The following is a 17,058-nucleotide window of genomic DNA, read 5'->3' as shown; positions in this document are numbered from 1 at the left end:
AACAATTCCCTTTTAGAAAATTAAAACAGCCATAGATCTAATATATTTTTAGAAATTGTTTCAGATAAAACCAATAAAAGGGAGAATGTGATGAAAAAAAAAATTAGTCTTCTGTGAATTTGTAAAAAAGGTCTCTTGTTGTCCAAGTGAAAATATTTCAAAAGGTGTGATAAGTCCTCAGACTAGATGGTGATATAAAAGCTTATTCTTTATTTTAAAATTTAATGATGATTATCTTTGGAATTTGTTCTTGAAAGTTTTACCATATCACTATGATGTTTAAGCAAGAATGTGAAGTGCACAGACAATAATAAGTTTATGGATGGCTTCGAAGTGCCGAGCTTAACTTTACCAAAGAAACTCCCAAGAAAAAATTTTACTTTCATTTCAGGTGCCATAATTTTTACTTGGCACAATATTTTTTATCTTGGATGTTTTTCTTTGGATATCAATTGTTTTTCACTGCCTTTCTATTATAACTATTTATTATTGCTTCTACAACATAATTTGGTCTTAGTCAATAGAAACGCAATGAAAAAATAAAACTCGGATCAGAATTTAACTGCAATAAACTGGAGGAGGAAGTGAAAACTGTATGTAATATGTAATTAATACGATTGTTTCAGCTTATTATTCACCAGTTTAATTTCTTGGGAGAGGAATGTGTGCTCAATGTGGGAGAGGAATGTGTGTTCAAGATGACTGGTATATTTTTTCCAAAATTCTACAATATACTTGAGTTTAGTCAACTTTTGGTAGGAAATTAGTAGCTGGAGCAAGAGAAACTATGAGAATAGTTACTTTGCAAACCAATTTATTACATCATTTGTTAATCAAATCATTGTTTTTTATTTATTGTTTTTAAATCTTTTCTTGAAAATAATTAATCAAAAATTTATTTAAATTTAACTAGTAAAAGTGGAATTTTTTTGGCTGATTAAGGTGTATGTTTCTTGATGTACTCGAAAGTTTTTCTGAGGTAAATTTGTTATATCCATTTTTTGATTCTCGTTGTCAATTTTAGTACAACTTTTTATAGAGAAATTTTAGATGAAAGTATTCGGATAGTGCTGTCTTCCTTATGAAAGAAATTTAGTGTGACAGGTTGGAGTTGGAATATTTATTTACCAACCTTACCACACTGCTTATAAAAACTTGTAATGTTCCTGTAAACAATAAAAATGCAGTGAGAGTTGTGAAATAGTACATCTATTTTTTGAAAATGAGCTCGTATTTGTCTAGCATCCTATATATATATAAACAGATATAGAAATCATAATGTTTTGTTAGTTACGGCAATGTAACACTTCAGTGAAATGCCTTCTGAGAAGTCTTTTGAGGGTAACTGGCTCCTATTTAGGTGTTAGACATGGAGAAACCCAAAAAATTCCATGTGACCAGCACATCCAGGTGAGGTGTGAATCCAAGACTGAATCACCAGTGTTTGGGGGAATGGAATCTCTTGGCCACTGGCAAGTGCAGATATAGAAATCTCAAATGAATCATAGACTTTTTAATAAAATGATAATCTTTTAACTATAACTGCCTTTACTTTAATTGATTATTTTTGTTTTTGTTTGTAACCCAATGTCATATTTTACAATTTTTTCTTCTTTAGGAGCAAACTATACAATCCACTCTGCAATCAAATACTTTAAGTCTAGTTTCAGTTTTTGCCAGACATTTCTTTACTAAAAGCTTCTCATATGAAAATTTCTTTGTCATCATCATGAATGTATTGTAAAAAAAAATCAGCAGGAACTAAGCTATGATCCTGGTAAGTTGTTTGATTGGTAATAAAAATTCTATCACAATAATGAAAATGTAACTGACAATGTTATTGGAGGTTGGATGTAGGGTTGCCAACTGGAGAAAAATCTCTTTGGGAACATGCTAGTAAAAATTGGGGAATTTTCAATGAAAATGCAGGACTCTTAGGAAACAATTTATTTCTTAAGCATATATTTACTTTGAGGTTGCATAAATCTATTGACAGGATTCCTTTGAATTTAACTTAATTATCAATTCACTATTTATTTATTTCACAGAACACCTGTTTCGGTTTTTTGTCCAAAACATGATTATAAGAGAAAACACTTTCTACAAAAGCATTAGTAGCTGGAATACTCGGACAAAATAAAAATTTGACTAAGTTTGGCAGTGGTTTACTACAATTCAAAATTACATCAACTATAAAAATTAATTTTTCTATCATGGTGAGATCATTTGTTGCATTCTACTTTGCATATAAAATTAGTGTTCTCAGCTTATCAGTAAATTACAGTTTATGCATGTATTTTGAGTTTTGTGATACTTATTTTGGCAATTTACAGGTCTATTTTGGGCCTGAAATTGGCTGAAAACATCTGTTCTGTGATTAAAGTTATTGCTGGAAAGTATGGAAGGTGTCTTTTTTGATTTTACCATCAAATTCCAGGTTATTTATCAAAAAAGAATCTGTTTTCTGAGTTGGCTAAATTTTGTCTAGAAAAGCTAAAAACATCTGGAAACTCTGAAAGCAGGGTCTAATTCTGTATACAAGTAGAGGCATGAATCCTTACATTATCAGTAATCGATTAAGCTAACTTCTCTGGTCAATCTATCACGTGTCCATGGTCCACACTACACTTAAATTTCTTTAATACTATCGTTTAAAAATATGTTATGAAACATGTATTTCATTTTGAATAAATATTTTGTGGGATTTTCACGTGTCATTACATGTTACAGGATTTTGTTCGAAAATACATGACAATCCCGCACAATGCAGGATAGTTGGATGTATATACCAATATTCATACTACTATTTACAAATAACAATCTGCATCAAATTTGAACTATTTGTGATAAATACAACAAAACAAATTTTATATCATATCAAATATATATGAATGTATAATCATATAATATGTTGTAGAAAAACAAACAGTACTTAGACATAATGGAGTTTTATGCTATTATTATTTGCTTAATGTCCTACATGTAGGACATGCTTCACCAAACCAAAATACAAACTATTGGATTCAATATAACAACCATTCCTATTGTCGGTATTATTCTCAAAACAATAAGTATATATTATACTTTACATATTCATGATAAATGAACTTAGAGCTGTTTAAAAACCATTGTGAAAAAATTGTTGTATAATGTATCAATTAAGCTAACTAATGATCCACATATAGTATGATTAGTCAAATCAAGTAGCATGCTACCATCAGGTGAGAAAAAATAACATTTAGCAACTAGTGTACTATATATAGGATGCTATGCATGTGTGCTAATAAATTGGTTATCATCTATCCCATCACATAATCTGTAGCCTTCAAATTCCATTTTAATAACATTTATATTTCATGTAGATAACTGGCAGGAATGAAACATAAATCTGTTATATTGCTTCTTACAGTATTTTTTATTTATTTTTTTTTTTTGCATGTATACAGTTGTTTAAAAATTCAAGAAAATGCAATGTATTTTTAAAAAATCTGTCTACAAATCAAAATTTATATTAAAAAAAGTTTTATTTGCTGTTATTTTTAACACAGTGATACAAACTAGTTCAAAACAGCCTTTTAAATGCAGCTTTATAGCTAAACACAAGATTAAAATCATTCATTTTATTTGTATTTAACATCAAAAAGTTGTTAATAATTCATAACAATGAATGTCAGGTAGCTTATAATACATCAAGATTTGTAAAACCTATAGATTTTTACAGAAATTAAATTGAACTATTTAATACTATGAGATTTTATTCAATTTTACAACCACAGAATAGTATACTTTTTGTGTGTGACTAGGTTTACTATGGGAACTTGTCACATTAATTATTTGGTCTATATTAAGATTCATTGTGATATGATCATGAAATTAACAAAGATTTTTCATGGATATTATCAAATATATTAAACAAAATTGAAATAAAATAGTTGCACTTTAGCTTCCTTATTATAAATATATAACATTTTGTTTGAAGTTGCATAAATTTTGAGCATAATTGAAGTATTTCTAAGTCATTGTATAAATGAACAACAAAATACTGAACTCAAGTTTAGCATATTGCTCTTGGTAGTGGTTTTTATATGGACAGATTAAATTATACTAAATTTTTAATTTTTGCTTTGTGTCAATTTTTTTAATCATGATCTAGTAATATACACATTTCATCATCAGTTTAACTGCATAGTGGAGATATCAGAGACTTGCACAGTTAGGTAGAAGTGTCCCTTTGATGCTCTTGGTAACAGTGGGATAAGTCTCAGATATCTCTGCTATGCAGTGTATGAGATACTTTTATCAATGTTGATGAAACTTGATAATCTTATCCAACAATAATACAATTAATTTAAAATCATGTTTATCTTGATCAAAATATATATATCCACAATATGTTATGTATTGTTTTTATATTATAACTTCAGTTTTTGCTATCTTTATAACATAAACAAATGAAAAATTGGTATTATGTAAAAATAGCTGCAGCAAGAATTTAGCAATGTTAAAATTTTAACAGTAAGTAGTTTATGATTAAAAACTTAAGTTTTATTAAAAATCATTTTCATCTGAAATTGCAAAGCATCATTTTTAAAAATATATTATGATACTCTGAATTTTCATTACCTAATTGACACACTTCCATTTTAGGCAGGTAACAACGATAAAGGTTATTGCATTACAAATATATTCAAGAGAAAAAAAGATTAGATTACAAACAACATATCAGAATTATTGAAATAATTGAGAAGTTAAAGTTTTTTTAAAATTTACAGGAATGCTTTTACATTATACTGGTACATTTTGTTCCCTAACTGCTTCAATCATACCATAATTTTGACTTCTCCAAATTATTCTGGCCTGATCGTGTTGCAATTAACCTACTTTTATGAATGAGTCGACAATGCTCACTCTCTAAATTTGCAGACGCCCGAAACGGTGCAGCCCGATTGCATTATCACTTCTTGAGCCGTATAAATGCCACATTTGATGCATGTAGCAATTGGCTTTCCTTGAATAAGTTGAGCCAAAAAACCTAAAAATTAGAGTTTAATGATTTAGATCACATTAAGAAAAATATTTTTTATAATAATTGATCCTTCTAATCACCTCCGACAAAAGCATCTCCGGCTCCGTTTGAATCTACAAGCTCCTCTGGTGACAGTGACTTTACTGGAAATTCTGTAATCTTATTATCTGAAAGTTAGCATATAAATTTATTTAATATTTAATGTAAATAAAAAACCAAATACAGTGAGTGATCAGCTAATGAACAAATCGGATTACGAACACTTTCACAAAAGATTTTTATGTTTGTGTGTGTTATCCAAAAAGAAAAGACATAAAATAATGAATAGTGATTAGTTTTTCCTTGTCTACAGGTAACGATTCAAAACCTTTCGGAGCACGGGAGATGCTCAACCTGATACCAATCAGATATTATTCTTTCAAGCTTTGAAACTCTCCATTGTAATTTCGGCCTTTTGTTTACCTTTAATTTTTTATAGTCTTTGTGAGACTGTTTTGGGCACTTGTTAAGTTTAGAAAAACTCTCACCTTTTGCGTTAGTTTTTATTAACTGTCCTATTGGATATTCGTTAACAGTTTAACACAAAAATTTCATTCAGGCCTCACATTTACATAATTCTTTCATGCACTAGTTGATTTCTGTTCACTGAATTTTTGTGAGTGCTTTTCTGAACTTTTTATTTCAAAAAGACATTAATAATATTATGAAGCCTAAAAAGGAGTGGAGTGTCAAGAACTATGCTCACCTTAGAAACCAAGCAAGAGAGTGGGCAGATGTCTGATGGTGCTAGGCAGTATGGCTTGAACAGGTCTACAGTAGGCACAATCTTAACTAAGAAAGGTATAATCAAGAAGACTCAAGCAGCTAAGGGAGTAACAAAAATCACATCTGAGAAATAAAGATGTGCCATCTATGAAAAAATTATATAATTTTTTATTTTTGGGGGTTTCAGAACAAATTAAATTCCCATAAAAATATATGGTAAATTGATAACTGATTAACAAACAATTCAGATAGCGAACAGTCTTGAATGGATTATGTTTGTTAACTGATTGCCCACTGTACCTGTAATCTATCTACTAAAATATTTGGTTGGCAAAATTTTACATTAGCTAAAATTCAAATTATGCTTTAAAAGTTCTACCCAATGAGCTCATAATTTTGACAAAGCTGAGCTGAGCTGACTAGGTTAATTTCTAATTTCTCTATCTTGCACTTAGGCAATCTACAGCCGGTTTTGCTTCTGCTATAATGCAGTATTAGTTTGGTATAACTTTCTGTATCATCCCATACATAAAAATAAAAAATATTAAAACTTGCTTCAACCTCAGTCCAATCAGGTAAAAGAAACTACCCCAAATTACAAAAACTCTAAGTATACAAAATAACAGGAAAAATCGGAAGACCTGTCCCTTCTGCTTTGAATTATTGCAACTACAGTATGTTGGGATATATTAAGCCATTGAAACTTAAATGCAATAACCTGGTCAAAGTATTTGTCTTTAAAATTTCCCCCAATTACAAAAAATCTGTCCTGGGATTCTTTGGAAGAAGTAGATGACATAACTTATTTGAAAAGTAAGTAAAATGGAAAAAAGAATTCACCGTGCAATTTTAATTATATATATACAAAATTAAAAACTTACCACATGCAAGAATTACAGGAAGTTCACCCTGAGTAATGACTACAAATCTTGGCTTTTCATTATTTAGTTTTGGTAGATCACAAATTCTTAGAGCAATCTCTTTAACATCCGTTGTCTGAAATTTTAATAAAACATTTTATGTAGAATTATTTTACTATCAAAGAACTGAATGATTGCAGAAACAAATTATTAGATAATTCCTTTTGTTTCACTCTTCAAATGTTCAGTTTCATTAATAAGATATCTAAGTATGATAATCATTTATTATATTTCATAACGTGTTAGTCTGTGTTTACAAGTGAAGCAATCAGATTAATTTATGATTAGAAGTTTATATGACTTACGTGTAAAATTAACATGATTTGTGGCATCTGAGACCAATGATTATCACCTACACATAGAATTAAATAGTAATAATATGCAATTGTAAATTCTCCTATTGAACCTGAATTTTGTCTTCAAAATAAAATAGAAATATTCATCTGAAAATTTCACAAACTTTACTATTTCAAATTCTCCCTCATTAGAGGAAAAAAGCATTGTAAAACTGGTCATAAGTTACTTGAAAAGTTTATATAATTCAAATGTAATAAGAACTATTAGAAATATAATAATCTAAGAAATAAGCCACATTCAAGTATTCATTTGTGTCACCAGCATCATTTTTGGTTATATTTCCCAACAGATTCCAAATCTGTCCAAAATAGATCAATGGACAATTATGCAGATTCTGTTGGCTAAGTCTGTTTGTAATTTTACTTATTTTCTCCTAATATAGCAGCCTTAGTAAATGTTTCTAAACAATTACTTATGTAAAAACGTTCTATTGTGTATTGCTACATTGTTGTCATCGAGATAATCTTCTTATACATTTATAATTATCGTACATTATTTACTTTCCTTTAAAATGATAAATTCATTATACTGATACAATTCATCACCAATTTGAGATCAACAACAACTTGTATTAACACTGTAAAGGTAAATTTAGTCTTTTAAATTAAATTGAGAAAAATTCTAGAATTTCCTACTTTCAAAATTAAACCATTTGATTATATAAGTAACTGATTTTGTGGACACTTAAAGTTTCTTTGATAAAAATCCAGCATATTTGGTTTTTTCTAACCTAAGTAAATTTTGGTTTATCTTGAAACTAAAAACATATTGTCATTTTTGTAATTTTCTAACACACCCATCAAACATTTCAGTTGAACTTGCATCCTTTTTTCTAGTGATTTTACAGATTTGACTACAAAATTCATGTAATGATATAAAAAAAATATAGCATTAACTTTCAGAATAGCTTATTTCATTTTTAGGTAGGATTTCATTTCTCTTAATTTTAAAGAAACTCCAAATAACAGGATCTATATCTTCTTCATTTTCTTGAAGGAAATAGGATTTTACTGAAATCCAGTTAAACCCATAAATTAGTAAAATCCTATGGGTTTAACTGAAACCCATAAATCTCTCAAGAGCACCAAAAAATGATGCATACATGGAATTATATTTCAAGCATGTAGAGCACTTCAACATAGCTCCAAGCATCAGAGTCCATACAGATGTGGAATTGCATTAAAAGTCAAGGAAGCTGCAAACACCACAGAATCCATCCATTGCTCTCGCTCCTTTTTGAGCTGAATAAGTCTTTAAATTCAGTTCATAACGGGGATGGCTACGAAAATTGGAGCGACCAAACAAATGGCAAGATTTGTCATGCTATTTAATATCTTGTAAACTATAAATGATAATCTAACAATTTAAATTTTGTTGGATAGAAGGTTTATGTCCATATTTAAAATGGTGGGTAGTGGGGTGGCAGTTGTGCATGAACACAAACTGGTGATGCAATGAAACTTTGGGATCGCAAAGAGACAGGTCATTGAAATTGGTGTTGATTTGTACAAAATGACAGGATCTACAATATTATTTACAAATTCTGTTTTATCAGTTATTATTGCTAAAGTTCTAGGATAATAACTGCAAGTTGAAGAAAATTTTCATAATGTTGAAGAAATTGCAAAGGAAATTTGAACAGAAATGTATATTATTAGAAAGAAAAATTTAAAAGGAATCAGAAAAGCCAAAATGACTTTACAATCTGCATCATTCAGCATTAGAGACCATAAGAAAATTGAATGCATCAACTCCGACATAAATATTTCAAGTGTGCGACTGCCTGAACCAATATTGACTTGGAATGTGATAATCACCAAGACTAATAACTCAAAGATGTATTCATACATTAGAGGAAAGATAAGATGTAAACGAATAAACAGTTGTGATTGTCTCTCGTACACAACCCTCCCAATTTTTTATTGACCTTCATAACATTTAGTCAACTTACTGTAGTCAGTTGATGCTGCGGAGAGGCAAAGAACTGTCAGTTGGCTTAATGATACTGTATACAGGACATTTTGAACTGCAGACCTCATGCAACTCATATTTATTCATTGTGTTCTTCATTGCAGGCCAGGATTATTATCTCCATATTTGGAAGTGTGTGGAAATGATAACCCTGCCAATTTTGAAGGATTGATAACCTATGATATGTCTTCTCTCTAACTGCAAATTTTTGTCTTCAAATGGCCTATGGAATTTAAGAAGTCCACATTTTTCCAGAAGTATACCAAAATGTCACCAGAGTTAAAATTGAGTTTTCAAAAACATCATTGACAAAAACCTGCTTTCCCACCGAAACTCTGCTGCTCCCACTAAAGTTTCAGGGAGGAATGGGAAGAAATGTAACAATCTTGAATGGGTCCATGCTGGACTAAAAATAGCATGCAATAAGCTAATTCTTCATCTCGCAAAGTGCACAATTTCTTCTGTTTAAATTATTTTGAATTTACCACCTCCTCTCTAAGAAAATTTAATTTTAAAATGCAACACAAATCTTTTTCTTATTTAAATAAAATTTATGAATTATAATTTTAAATTAATTAAAATTTCCTAATTTAATTTATATTGCTGTAGTTATTTACATAATGGATTTTACACAAAGTTTTTCATTTTGTGTAAGTGAATAAAAAAAATTTATATAATTAAATAAGTTAGAAAGAAGAAATATTAATTTTTTATTACGTAATATTTGGCCAAATCTATTTAAGCCCATTTTATACATTAAACTCAAGGAATAATGTCATAATTGTTCTGGGAAACACAAATGGAATTACCCATACAGACATCAATATTGATTAACCACGAGATGAAAATTGTTTAAAGATTGACTAGTTGATATCTAATTCATGTAAACAAAACCTTTATTCTGTAATAAAACTAATGCTTTTATCAAAGCACTTAATTGTCCTACTATTACTGACATACCCTGTAGTTATCAATTAAAAAACTTGATCTGCTGGTTTTTTGTCAAATTTACTAATATTTATTACAAAACAGATTATCCTATAATTAATTTGGTTCCATCCAACTGTAGATTATGACATAGAATGTTACTACAACTTAAAATGTGTTTCTGCCATCATCTCTATTACTTATGATTAAAATTAAGCTACTTACATTGAAATTTTGTTCTGTAGCAAATGTTTGAGCTTCCTATATGGAGGGAAAAATAAGTAAATTAGTCTATATCACATGTATGATATTAGTAAGTTAAATTTTGAAGAAATGATAATCATATATTACAAGTTACAATGATAAATTGAGATATCACCAAAATATATATATATATATTATCCCCATATCATCTACTTGTATAAGCTATTGATCCCACTGTTTGTACATCTGTAATCTGTCAGGGAATGTCTAGAACGTGCACTAAGGATGATTTTCAGCTATTATTTAAATTAATAGTATAATTTATTTATTAACAGTATATATTATTATTTTTATTTGTAATAGGAATTTATTAATTATATGAATTTTATTATTTATACCATGGAATGACACCACTGCTGCTAGAATGCCCACTAGGGGATCCCGGGCTACTTCTTAAACATAAATCAATTTTAGATACTCTTTAATTAAAATATACAGGGTGTATCAGTACAGTGGTTACAAACTTTCAGGAGAAATAGAGTACACCTAGACGATGGAAAATCACATAGCAATACATGGTCGGAAATGCTTTTCTGGTGCGGTAGTGACGACACAAAACACAAGAAAGGAAGGACACAAACAGGGTGAGAAAACATGTTTATTATTATTAGTACAGCAAAAATGCTGGGACATCTCTGGCTGGCGTACGCGATACCGTATTTTATGGACTATAAGACGCACCTTAATTTTTAAGCAATTTTTTAAAAAAATACCTATAAGACGCTACAGACCATAAGACGCACCTGAATTTTGGAGGCAATTTTTCGAAGAAAAAAGTGCGTCTTATAGTCCGTAAAATACGGTAGATGTCGCTACATAAACTGAAGCATCAGATGACATTGCATGTGCACACGCAGTTGTTACAGCCGTGCTTGCTGTGAAGCTTCATTTCGCCTGCCGACAGAGTGGTAGTAGGATGGCACGTCATATGAACGTGGTGCTCGCTGATATGCATCTGGCATATGGGGCCACTGATTACAATTTTTGCTGTATCAAGAATAATAAAAATGTTTTCTCATCCTGTTTGTGTCCTTCCTTTCTTGTGTTTTGTGTCATCACTACCAGCACCAGGAAAGCATTTCCAACCATGCATTGCTATGTGATTTCCTATCATCTGGGTGTACTCTCTCTCTCTCCTGAAAGTTTGTAACTGCTGTACTGATACACCTCTGTATATGTATATACTATATTTATTCCATAAATATAGTATGTGCATATACTGATTATATATATATAATCTATTTTATTATTTTATTTTAAATTCTATATATATATTACTGTAATTTATTTTTTGGATTCAAATAGCTCAATATTTCAAAGAATTTTGTACAGGTATACCTCATCTTACGTCAGTAATTGGTTCCAGGAGAGGCAACGTAAGTTGAATTTACTTGTGTAGTTACGACGTAAGTCGAAACTACGACTTACGTCGTAACTAAACGCCAATAATGAGCACTTAAAGACCGCTAAATAAGACAACAGCACAGAAACACAGATGTTTTCATGTTTCGTTCTCTATGATTTATGATGATTATATTAACATTTACTGTAAATATACATATTTTAATATGATTTTATGTGCTTGTAATGCTTTTCTAGTCATATTACGACTTCAATATTTGTGGCGGATGGATGTAAAGTCGAATAAAATGACTTAAACTTGATTTTTATTTTTCCATATACTTTTTTGACAAACGATGTATAATCGGGAACAACGTAACTCGAGGTCTACCTGTATTTTAAATGTATTCTTAACTGTTCTTTTTGTATAGAACAGTTATCAATATTCCATGACTTTTAAAAACCTGAAAGTGGCCTGTAGAACAGGTTGAAAACGTTCATTACAATTAATAAATAATTCTCAGTGAGATAACGTGTTGTATAGGATAAGAAGCATCTAGTTGGGTATTAATTATATAAGAACTTCCAATGTAAACCAGAAGTCATGTTATTTCAAATCAAAAATTTTCCCTGAAAAAAAGTTAGACAGATGACCTGCACGACTCTATTGCTAACAGGAAAAGTATAATGTACAGGGGAAGCCACTACTAATTTGAGCTGGAAAGCATATATTTTAAATTAAATAAATCTTAATGCTTTGAAAAAAGTATAAAATTTGATCATGCAGAATAATTACAATATTTTCTTATCAATAGCAATTAATATACAAATCTTATCAGTATTCCACCTAATCAACTATTATTTAAGTTTAAAGATTAGCCTTAACCTTAAATCCTTAAACATTTGAACATGAAAAAATAATATTAAGACTTACCGTTTCATTACCAAATAAAATATCAACATATGGTAGTGCCTGCGTCATAGGTTCCTTAAAAAACTGACTTAAAAATGGAGCACTAAGATTCATTATAAAAGTTTTGTTATTCTTGCAAGCATGTTTTGCTACTTCCAAAATTGTTTCTGGACTTACTGTCAAAAAGAAACCCTAAAAAAATTTACAGAATTAATTTTGAATTGGAAAACACATTTTATGAAGAAGAAATCATAAAAAAAAAGTTCTAAAAATATCAAGAAAGTAGATTTTGGGGAGACAATATATTTACATCAACTAAAAACTAATTTTCTGTCATATAAACTATCTTAATATTATGGTTATTAGACAAAATTTTTATGTTTAATTTATATAAGTACTAAATTCCAATTCTAGTTTAATTTAATAATTTAGATTTAAACATTAAATTAAAACATAGCAGATTTCTAAAAAATTTAAAACAAATATTTCAAACATGGATTATATTTTTTAGTAGGATATATCAAACATTAAAAAATTTCTAGAGTAAGAACTTTTAATTTATATGCATTCCTTATTTATCTATTAGTTTATATTGGCAATGCAAATAAAAGTAAACAGGCAAATTATTCTATTATTGTATCAATAATAGAACACTGTGTATCTTCAAAGAGTTTGAAGATACATAGTCTTATTATTTGATTTGTGTGTTCAGAATCACATTTTTCAAATTTCATATATTTTTTTTATGTAGAGTTTGAAAAACAGAATCTTAAGTCTTTTGTATTAATCTTAATGTCAATCACAAAATCATTTTACTTAATGGAAGTAAAAAATTCTTAAAGTAGAAATAATTTTACAACTATATAAAATATTTAAAAATTATTATTTAATATTTAATACAGTATATATTGTCATCAGAAAGTTATAGATTGAATAAAGATATTCAAACAGCTTTAAATTAAGGATAATTTAAATGATTTTCTGTGTGTTATTTATCTTAAATATTTTTAGTTTCTATATTTATTCAAAATAACATAATATACTGTATAGTACATTCTTTCAGAAATAAATCTAACTAAAATATAGTAATTCTATTATTATGTCAGATAATAACACACCTTCAGTTTCCGTATATCGTCAGGCTATATATACGGCAATTGAAGGTGTGTTATTGCAATGTACCAAGAATAATTAAGATGATTATATATCAGATAAATTTCTTATAATAAATCCAAATCTATTTAAAACAAACTGAATGAAAAAGAATATGTCAGAGCTGAAACAAAAATATTTACAGAATTTAAACAAATTTTATATGAATAATTTTTTCTTCAACTTTTAAAATTAAAATATGTAAAGCATACAAATTACTTAAATCACTTTTAATTAATAATATAAAATATGGTCAAATTCAATAAAAAAATTTTTTGCATTTAGAATTTCATCCTTTTATTATTATATATATCATTTTATTATTTTACTTAAACATTTTTAAGTGTGTGTCATGACAAATGGAAGTTATTACATTACTGGAAAATTGTCTAGAATCTACTCCTATTGAATAATCAGTAGGAATAAAATGAATCTTACCAAAAAATATTTAATTACAAAACAAAAATATATACCTGTAGTTTAGGCTATACAGATACAGCCTAAATTCATTTTTTAATCTTAAAAGTTTAATGCTTTGGATGTCTTAACTTTCCATTGCTTTTTGTTTAAAAGTAGATATTTAAATGCTTTCTCAAGTAGCAAATTGTTTTTATTACTATATGTAATATATTTAAAAACATTTTCATCTTTTCAGCCATATGTTTTTTAAATTTATGTATGAGTTCTCTTGTTTGGGAAGCAACACTTAACTCACCGGGTTTTTCTTTCTTTTTTTTTTTTTTAAGGTAATTAGGGATATGCATTTTGGGCTTTTTACTCCTCTTCAGTCCAATCCTTTATTTTTAATTTTATAAACAAGAAAGACAAACCAGATTACAAGAAAAAATTAAATTTATTTATAAATTATAATATTCATTAAGTGATTTATAACAAATAATAAAAATAACTTAATAAAATTATCAAACTTACAGTTATATAAAAAAATTCGGCATTTTCTATCAGCTGTCTATTTTCCGGCTTTCTTATATGATCAACTTCAAAACAATTTGCTGCAGCTAGATTAGCACATAAAGACCTAAAATATCAAGATTTTTTGTATCGTTACTTCCGATTAACTTATATAAAGTTTAAAGGAAACAATTTCAATATATACAACGAAAACAAATGGTGAGGTTTACAAAGAAAAGGAAAAAACTTTAATAAACATTAAATTTTGCAACACTTTTCATTAACTAAGAATTTATCAGAGCTGAAACAAAAAATATTTACAGAATTTAAACATAAATTTTATATGAAGAAAATCATGTATAGACATTATCATGTTACATAATTACAGTTTTGATTTAATCAACATTGAATTGTTAACTAGATTGACTCCATAGTCACAGTATAGTCCTCTAAAAGTCAATAGTTCAAATTCATTGCTTAGCAGTTGTCTTTTATATCTTTTGACAATATTCATGTTACTTATTATACTCATTTTCAATGTTTCATTAAACAGCAGACTCCAATTATCGTAATCTGAGATATTGTTATCAATCAATTAACATTATCAAAATTTACAAACATACATCCCAAAACATACATTATAAAAACTTTGTTTATTGTAATTAAAATCTGTTTATTGTTATCATTCTCTTCAGTTAATAAGCCTCTTTATGCTTCCTTTTCTAAGCCCCAAAATGCAACTGACAATATAAATTTGTTATTGATCTTAACCAGAGCTTTTATTTTATTATTTTAATTGTTTTAATTTGCTCACTAAACATTAGTTTAAATTGCTGGCATTACACATTGACTGTTCATAGCAGATAAACAATACTGAATAAAACTATTATTAATTAATAATTAATTAAGTTATCTATTTTCAAATTGTTTTAACATTTGAATGATATCAAAATTTCTTCTAATTGTAGTTTTTCTTACTTTGCATAATGTTAATAGCCAGTTATTGTTATTAGTTTAGGAAAGCCCCAAAGTGATTACAATAAATGGAGTCTACTGTATTAGATGAGATGAATTAATGTAATTAATTTCAAACCAAAGTGTATTAAATAGTAAATTATAATTTACAAATATTTGTTTCAAATTCAAACAAACTGAAGTTATTTTCAAAACTGAATTAAAGTTCAGTATCAACAAGTTTTGCTAATGAAATCAAAACTTCATTAAAAATTATTGTTAATAAAGTAGTAACAAATAATCTCAAATCAAATAATGTGCAATATAATTTATATTCAAAATTAAAATTCACATGCTACATTTTTATATTTAATAAAATTTAATAATATAAATTTTATTAATGTAAATTATACTTTTATATTAAATTTTAATATGTATATATAGATTATTAAACTTAATAGCATTACAGATAAATAAACAATTTAGTTTTACTTACTGTTTTCATTGTTTTTTACAGTCAAACAAGAGAAATTTTGATTACTCTCTAGAATGCTACGTTAAGAATCAAAACATTGAACAATTTTTACAATGTCTCAATACATTTCAATTCTATAGTGAAAATAATGTGATTATTAACAATAACATTCAGAAATTAATCAATAAAGTTAATGAGTATATTTGGATAATGTATTCATTATAATTAATCAGTTTTTTTAGTGTTAAGAAAAAATAGATTTATGACAAAATTAATAAAAAGGTATTTATTCTTAAAATGGTTTTGACAAATTCAACACTGTCATCTTCAGGTTTCAAATATTTGGAACACTTCTAAAGCAAATACTTTGAAAGAAGAATGTTTTAAAATTATAATTTTTCAAAACAAATATTTTAAGGATTGAATGTATGTAAAAATTCAAATAAATGGTATAGGTTACAAGTTTTTAAACTGAGTGAATTTGCAAAATAAAATATTATAAAAATGAAGTGTGTTAGTAATGTTAAAATGTAAGAAAAGTCTATTGTGATAAAAAAAACAATGAAAGGAAGGAAAACTCACTGAGTATGGTGTTAACAATTTTTTTACTACTACTAGTGCTTTCAATGATCTTATGTTCATTGTTGTCAGGTGAATGAAAATTTAAAAATATAGAATGCAATGTTCTAACATGAGTGGAACAGACATTATTTAAATTAAAATTAAAAACTGTTATGAGTGTGCTACAAACTTTGATTACACTCGATGTTATGACATCACACAGCATGTGTGTGAATATAGATTCACGTTAAAGGTGTGATAGCAGATGTATATTACTATTTAACTGTTTATACAAGGTAACCCATATGTTGGGAGGTCAAACATGGGATTGTTGCACAGTTCCAAGGTTGTTGTGAGGCGAGATTCCCATATAAATGAGTTTACAGCATCAAAGAAGTGGTTGGCATTTACTGAACTTATGAAAGTTAACAGATTCAACTCCTGAAATTTGCAAATTTAGAACATCTAGAACAAAACAAATCACTTTTCAGAACTTTTAAAGTTTTTGCAGAGGAAACAGATG

At 27.9% G+C, this 17,058-nt stretch overlaps 1 protein-coding gene across 1 annotated transcript in view; it reads right to left on the bottom strand.

The window, feature by feature from the left end:
- Positions 1–4,812: 4,812 nt before the first annotated feature.
- The window catches only part of Adk2 (Adenosine kinase 2), a 35,602-nt gene continuing 23,356 nt past the window's right edge, over positions 4,813–17,058 (bottom strand). The window contains exons 6-11 of the mRNA XM_067283936.1: positions 14,567–14,672; positions 12,506–12,676; positions 10,192–10,227; positions 6,673–6,787; positions 5,107–5,193; positions 4,813–5,032 (exon numbers count right to left, since the gene is read on the bottom strand). Of these exons, the coding sequence (XP_067140037.1) occupies positions 4,905–5,032; positions 5,107–5,193; positions 6,673–6,787; positions 10,192–10,227; positions 12,506–12,676; positions 14,567–14,672 (643 nt within the window). The 3' untranslated portion in view covers positions 4,813–4,904. The remainder of the gene's footprint in view (positions 5,033–5,106; positions 5,194–6,672; positions 6,788–10,191; positions 10,228–12,505; positions 12,677–14,566; positions 14,673–17,058) is intronic.

This window comes from Centruroides vittatus, unplaced genomic scaffold (genome assembly GCF_030686945.1).
Source record: "Centruroides vittatus isolate TY-2023 unplaced genomic scaffold, ASM3068694v2 scaffold_1015, whole genome shotgun sequence".
NCBI classification, from domain to species: domain Eukaryota; kingdom Metazoa; phylum Arthropoda; class Arachnida; order Scorpiones; family Buthidae; genus Centruroides; species Centruroides vittatus.
Note: the sequence above shows the minus strand (reverse complement) of the source record. Positions and strands in the feature narration are given on the sequence as shown.